The sequence below is a fragment of the Protomyctophum parallelum genome (genome assembly GCF_964188405.1).
Source record: "Protomyctophum parallelum genome assembly, chromosome: 10".
In the NCBI taxonomy this organism is placed as follows: domain Eukaryota; kingdom Metazoa; phylum Chordata; class Actinopteri; order Myctophiformes; family Myctophidae; genus Protomyctophum; species Protomyctophum parallelum.
In genome coordinates, this window is record NC_139704.1 from 3,905,805 (window position 1) to 3,913,162 (window position 7,358).

Here is a 7,358-nt window from a genome sequence, read left to right on the forward strand (position 1 = left end):
GGCAAACAGACTGTGGTTGGGGTGAGAGGGGTCCTTTATGATGTTATGGGCCTTCCTCAGGCACCGACTGTCATAGATAGTCTTAATGACAGGGAGAGATGTTCCGGTGATGCGTTGGGCAGTTTTCACCACCCGGTCAGAGGCTGTACAGTTTCCGTACCAGACCGTGGTGCAGTACGTGAGGATGCTCTCGATGGCGCAGCGGTAGAAATTCCCCAGGATCTGAGGAGAAAGGTTTACTTTCCTCAGTCTCCTCTATGCTATGTCTAGACCAGTGTTTTTCACAATATATAGAGCTATTTAACACTGTTACTGAACACAAACTATATAGCAATGATTACTGTCACAATATAGAGCTATTTAACACTGTTAAGAATTGTACAGATTGTAAGAAATCGTATCCAACAAAAACAGAGCATATTTTTGTTTTGGGTCTAAATCTCATCAAATGGTGGTCCGTGTCTCAAATTTAGACTAAAATTTAGTCGGAATTTGAGACACGGACCACCATTTGGTTTTCAATTGTCATTTACTGACGGGCCTTCATGTGAAAAGGGTTGAAAACCACTGCTGTGCATGAACACAGTTAAAGGACCTATAACATAACATTCTACCTTTTCAATTTATTTTGTGTTTTTGGCGCTCCCATGTGTGTTTTCTCTCCCCACAAATAACCAATTTTGAACAATCAGGCTTTCATATCATATCAGGTGCTTTAATGGAAATTGCTCTCAGGAACAGCTCAACTGATTTTGGTCTCATCGTGATGTCATTAATGTCACCCTACTTTGTATAATTCCTCCTCTTCTTCAGTCTTCAGTTCCAAATTTGCATTTTCTGTTCACAATGTCGGCCATTGTTGATTTCCCAAGCTGCCATGGAATGGAAACAAGCCTGTTTTGATCTAGCGTCAGTATTATAATGACTCAAATATTAAATAATCTGCATATCAGCACCCCCACCACCTCAGGACATTGTGGTACTGCAGCTAAAACTGCTTTCAAAGTCCAGAAAGATTGAGGCTCAAACCATTAGAAATAACTTTGAGGGACATGGACAATATGATATTAAATATTAAAAGCAGTTTTAAAATGCATCTTATTTGCGCTTTAAGTGTTGTTGTTGTTGTTGTCGTCTGTCAGCGTGAAGCAGCAGCAGAAGAAGAAGCAGAAGAAGCAGCAAGGACGACATCAAGATGGGGAGGTGCGGATCACGGGGATGGAGTCGTCACAAGGTCTGTTTATTTACTCTCCAAACTAACTGAAGTTAGGGTTTAAATACATTGTAGAAACTCACTGTAAGAACGACGAAGACTGCAGCCATTAGTATTGGTGGTGAAGAGAGAGAGATCAGTTGTTAATCAAATATTGCATTATTGTATCTGAAGTTGTTATATTTTACCTAAATATTTTGCTGATACATTACAATGTCAAATAAATGTATGAAGATTATGAAATCTATCTGTGTTACGGTCATCCTCCAACGTTTTTCTTTTTAGGAACTATTTCAGTTCACAGTTCATTTGTTTTTTAAATGAACTAGTTCCGTTCATAGTTCATCATTAAAAAAATTGAACTAAAGTTCATCGTTCCAAAAAATAACTATTATAGTTTTATTTAGTTTTATTATTATTATTGCCACAGCCCATAGCCATATAAAACCGCAGACTTTATTCCAAATGAAGGCCTTTGGGATTAATAAAGTGACAACGTGCATGCTTTTATTGTGAAGGCAAAAGTTTCTGAATGTTCTCAGAGTCTGCATCTCCGCATGCTGAAAATAGCTGATCTACAAGCTCACAACGTGTCCGGACGGCGGACGCGACGCGTTGTGAGCTTGTATATCAGCTATTTTCAGCACGGAACACATGATTGTACGACGAAGAATAAATCGGGCATCACTGCGCTTCATTCACTGTGGAAGAGAGATGTCTTTTGTTGGCCGTTCGTGGCGATATTATGGACACGTACTTCCTCGACGCGATAATAACCAACTAAGCAATTTTTCGTGGCACATTATGTTTAATCAAACAACAACAGGTTTCCTCAGTGTTTGTGTTAGGATTTGGAACCGTGTCTGCTGTCTGTCAGCGTGCTGTCTGTCTGCGTGCTGTCTGTCTGCGTGCTGTCTGTCAGCGTGCTGTCTGTCAGCGTGCTGTCTGTCAGCGTGCATGATCATCATGCAGTAGCTAGATGCGCGCTCCAGTGACGGCTGAGAAAGATTAGTTAATTTGTGTCGGATAGGGACTTATTGGTGGGTTTTCCGCTAAATATTAAGGCATGTTTAGGGTTTTTTTAATGCCGGGGATTTCGCCTGGAAGCCTCTATTGAAACACTCACTCTGGAACGAAAGTTGAACGTGAAAAAGTGACGTTCACAGTTAACTTCACACACGCCAGAAATGAACGTGTTCACAATGACGTTCATCAAACAGAAATACAGTATGTTCAGTTCACGTTCACCCACAATATGAACGAGTTCGTGAGCGTTTTTTGAACGTGTTTGGGTACAACACTGACTACGCCTCACTATGATATAATCTATCAGGTGCCAGTGTTTGGAACGAGGGTGCATCCATGAAGTCTTATACTTAGTCTTCTGCTGGAAGATGGTGTTGGTTATCGTCAGGTTATGTTCAGAGCAGAGACTAATAGGGGATTCACACTATGGTCCCGGGTGCGCACTCGGGACCACTTGGCAGATGTTGTGGTAGTGTTATTCGCGTACCGTTCCCGGGAGCGGATCGCCCAACCGTCCCTGGGACCGCATGGGGGGAGGGTCTCTGGGTCTCTGTATTCAGATACGGATCGTTCCAATGTGAATGCATGCGTACCTAAAGAACGTGACATAATCTCTTGTCGACGAGCCAAGCGTCAACAAAAAAAACACAGCCGCTGCACGATGCGTAACACCAGCGCATTTCTCAACGCCGCCCTTCTCCTGTTGAATCTGCTTATACGCGCAGCACCGCGCTGATCTTATTCTGCGGACTACACGTGGCTCTTGGGCTTTGCTTCGCACAGTTTCCAAAGTAAAACAAAAATAATAATAATGCTAAAGTAGAATCCATAGCAAACTAATACACTGGAGCACAGAACTGACTGACACAGTGAATAGCAGGCAGGCTGACAGTGAAGTAGTATGACGGCAAAAAGCCAAAGAGGCAATGCAATTCAGTGTGTCTGGATTTATTTGTCGCACAGTTGATGGTCAGTGTCCGTGCGCGCCAGCCATCAAGCACAGCGTCATCAGGAGGATTAAAGTGTGTTATGCAAGTGTACCCGGGTGCGCTGTTGAATCTCGGGCAATGTGAATCATGGCCATTGGGGACCAGGCAACCGTATTCGGAAACGGTTCCAATGAAACGGATTCAGTCCGTCTCAGTGTGAATCCCCTATTAGTAATCTCATCCCATTTGCATTAACCTGGCCAACTCCATGCCTGCCAATCACTGCCAATCACTATCCTGCTGTTCTGTCCCACTCTGGACCAATCACTATCCTGCTGTTCTGTCCCACTCTGGACCAATCACTATCCTGCTGTTCTGTCCCACTCTGGACCAATCACTATCCTGCTGTTCTGTCCCACTCTGGCATTAAGATCCCAGAGCAAGAAGATCTTGTCGTTGTTGGGGATCCGACGAAGAGGCTCGTCCAGTGACTGGTAGAAGGAATCCTTGACCTCACTCTGGGATGGCAGGGCTGGTGCATAATGCACTGAGCTGTTCTCCTATGAGGTCTGTCAGAGCTGTTCTCCTATGAGGTCTGTCAGAGCTGTTCTCCTATGAGGTCTGTCAGAGCTGTTCTCCTATGAGGTCTGTCAGAGCTGTTCTCCTATGAGGTCTGTCAGAGCTGTTCTCCTATGAGGTCTGTCAGAGCTGTTCTCCTATGAGGTCTGTCAGAGCTGCCATACGAGTCCAGGAGAGTCCTTACATTCCATGTTGCCAGTTTTAATGATTTCCTGTTTTGTTTTTTAATTCGACCGCGGTAACGGAACGGCCCGATAGATGCAGTATCCTTTCCAGGCAATGTTGAGTGGACAATTTTTAGGCCACCTTTTCTAGGCCCTTCCCCACTTGGGGTGAGCAGTGTGGCCCTTAAATAGGGCTGCTCAAGCACACAGGGGTCTGCCCGAAAACAGCTTTTCTCAATCCACGCTGTTAGCGACCCATAACCTGTGTTGCTGACGTGCAGGGTTCTGTTAGCGACCCATATCCTGTGTTGCTGACGTGCAGGGTTCTGTTAGCGACCCATATCCTGTGTTGCTGACGTGCAGGGTTCTGTTAGCGACCCATATCCTGTGTTGCTGACGTGCAGGGTTCTTAGCTAGGAGCTTCCAGGTCATTCGCACCTGCTCCCGTCACCAGAACCCCATCGTCGCCAGACTTCAACGCGTTGTAAGGTCCTGGTACTGTTCACCGTGGTCAGAGGCTGCCCGGTCCTTGGTCTTTGACCAGGGTTGACGGGCGTCAGGGCATGTCCACGCAATGGTGGGCCTATACGCCGCGTCTCAGAGACCCAGTTAAGTTACCATGCGGGGCCCTCGGGGGGGCACTACAGGAGTCTTGGTGGTGGAGAGGCTAAGTACCAGCAGGAGGAGACTTACACACTCTGCTCACACTGGGGGGGGGGGGGGGGGGGGTGGCTAGCTGGCGGCGGCAGAGAGTAGCAAGCAGAAAGCAGCATGCTACATGCACCATCTACAAACTATGCACTATCTATGCTACTATACTACCGCACTAGACACGTCACCCTGTGTGAATTCCGTACTGTTCCCATAGCATGTGCAGTGATTGAATGAACTCCATTCAAGTGACTAGAAATATGATTATTGTGTCTTTCATCGTGAACACGGCTTTAGAGAACAAAGCTGAGATGTTAACATCCTCTCTCCGTTTGCCCCAGGAACCATCCATGGATTTACTTGAGGAACACATCTTGAAGACTCTGAAGGAGCTGAAAGCCAGGGAGTTCGAGGACTTCAAGGTTCACTTGCAACACCCTGATATCTTTGAAGGCCTCGTTCCTCTCCCTGATATCTTTGAAGGCCTCGTTCCTCTCCCACCGCTTCCAACCCCAGACGTTCCAATCCCACAGTGCTTCCTTGAGAAGAACAACAAGAAGGGCATCGCTCATCTGATGGTGTTGAGCTACCCCGGTCATGCTCCTCAGATCATGGTGAATGTTCTGAAGAAGATCCACAGGAATGATCTACTGCACAGGTTCCCACACATGGCCAAAGGTAGGTGAACCTCATACGGTCTATCCCTGGCCAAAGGAGGAATTATTTGTAGTGTCTTACATGAGAGATGGTTCAAAGGGGAGATTGTGCGCTCATCTAGTGCATGTGTTTAGACACTTCAAAGGGGAGATTGTGTGCTCATCTAGTGCATGTGTTTAGACACTTCAAAGGGGAGATTGTGTGCTCATCTTGTGCATGTGTTTAGACACTTCAAAGGGGAGATTGTGCGCTCATCTTGTGCATGTGTTTAGACACTTCAAAGGGGAGATTGTGTGCTCATCTAGTGCATGTGTTTAGACACTTCAAAGGGGAGATTGTGCGCTCATCTAAGGCATGTGTTTAGACACTTCAAAGGGGAGATTGTGGTTAGACAGCAAGGAAATAATCAAATATAATGTTTGCTTTCTGGAAACATTTGAACTTGAGTACTCGCTTGACCTACTAGTACATTCTTCCCTGCTGCAATAACAGTTCATTACCTTGCTAAAGATTAATGTAATAACTTAACATCAGTTTAATAGCCAGATAATAGTTAATTACTGCCTGGTAACAGCAGGTTTCTTATACAATGCTGTTGTCTTTTCTAACTCAACAGTAGCTGTGACATCAGACCAGCCTGAAGCTACAGGCGCTGACCCAACAATGTCAAGTTCAACGTCAACAAGTGGAGGAGTCTCTAAAGCTGAAGGTGAGCTGAAACTATGAATAGAAGTCTTCAATAAACTGATTAACCATTTGAACCTCAGCTTCCCTATTCTGAGGAGAACATTATACACAAATAGCAGATTTACAAGCTCAACACATTGCAATGTGTCATGTTGTTCTCTAAAGCAATGATTACTGTCACAATATAGAGCTATTTAAGACTGTTACTGAACACACACTCTATATCAATGATTACTGTCACAATATAGAGCTATTTAACCCTGTTACTGAACACACACTATAGCAATGATTACTGTCACAATATAGAGCTATTTAACACTGTTACTGAACACACACTCTATAGCAATGGTTACTGTCACAATATAGAGCTATTTAACAATGTTACTGAACACACTCTATAGCAATGATTACTGTCACAATATAGAGCTATTTAACACTGTTAATGAACACACTCTATAGCAATGATCGCTATAGACTAAAGCCTTCTACGCAAGCGTATGGCCTTTACACTACCATGAGAGCTGGCGTAGCTATGTGCAGAGTTTCCGACCAACCAACGTCACCGTCAAGTTCACGGAGATGGCCATGAATTCCCACGCAATGTGAGAATCCACGTAAATGCCTGTCCTCTCACGCTCCGCTCATGTAGCGTCACGTTATGAGCGTACACGCCGTTGTGAATGAGGACCAGTGAGTTCTGTCCAATGAGGTGGAGTTTACACTCCCTCCAATGAGAAAAGGTTACATTTCTTCTTTGTTCAACAGCTGTGCCTCATCCAGAGAAGACCATGGCTTCCTCTCACGTAGATCCTCTACAGGTTGGTTTACTGGCAAATAGCAGCTCAAAATAAGGTTCATTAATACAATTAATTTGCATATTGAAAATAATAATACCTGCTACTCATTTCTATAGGGCTCTGTGGACATATTGGTGGCCAACAAGGTGGAACTGATCAAGTGGCTCAGATCAGATCTCCACATTCTACAGCATGCTCAGTGTGAGGGAATTATTGATGCCAGAGTTTATTTAAGACTGAAGAATATAGCGCAGCCAGAAGATGTTTGTATTGAGCTTATTGATACAGTGATTAGTGGAGGAGAGGGAACATCATCTCAGTTCCTTACACTTCTCAAAGATCCAGAGATTCTCGACACGTATCCACAACTCAAGGAATGGAACCCTTCTGCTGCGCTGCCAGGTAAGAAAGTAAAGAAAAGGTGGTTAATTGTATTTGTTGTGCCAGGTGGATGTAACGTCTACTTCGTTTGACTGCATAATTCATTGAAAGCATGAAAAGTTTATCTTAATGTCTAATGTAACACACACACACACACACACACACACACAGACCCAATATGATGATGTGTCTCCACTCTGACCAATCACTGTCTCACATCTCAGCTTTAGAAGAGAAGGCAAGACGAGAGAGCGCTGCCAAACAGGATTCCTAA

The 7,358-nt window shown here is 44.6% G+C and overlaps 1 protein-coding gene across 1 annotated transcript; it reads left to right on the forward strand.

Annotated features, from left to right (window-relative positions):
* Nucleotides 1–1,117: 1,117 nt before the first annotated feature.
* On the forward strand, nt 1,118–7,358 carry LOC310865256 (uncharacterized protein; the record flags this gene model as incomplete). The annotated part of the gene is made up of 7 exons (XM_083774281.1): nt 1,118–1,234; nt 4,904–5,015; nt 5,046–5,240; nt 5,836–5,928; nt 6,672–6,724; nt 6,820–7,105; nt 7,309–7,358. The coding sequence occupies exons 1-7, from the start codon at nt 1,196–1,198 to the stop codon at nt 7,356–7,358; spliced, it is 828 nt and encodes a 275-aa protein (XP_083630407.1). The 5' UTR covers nt 1,118–1,195.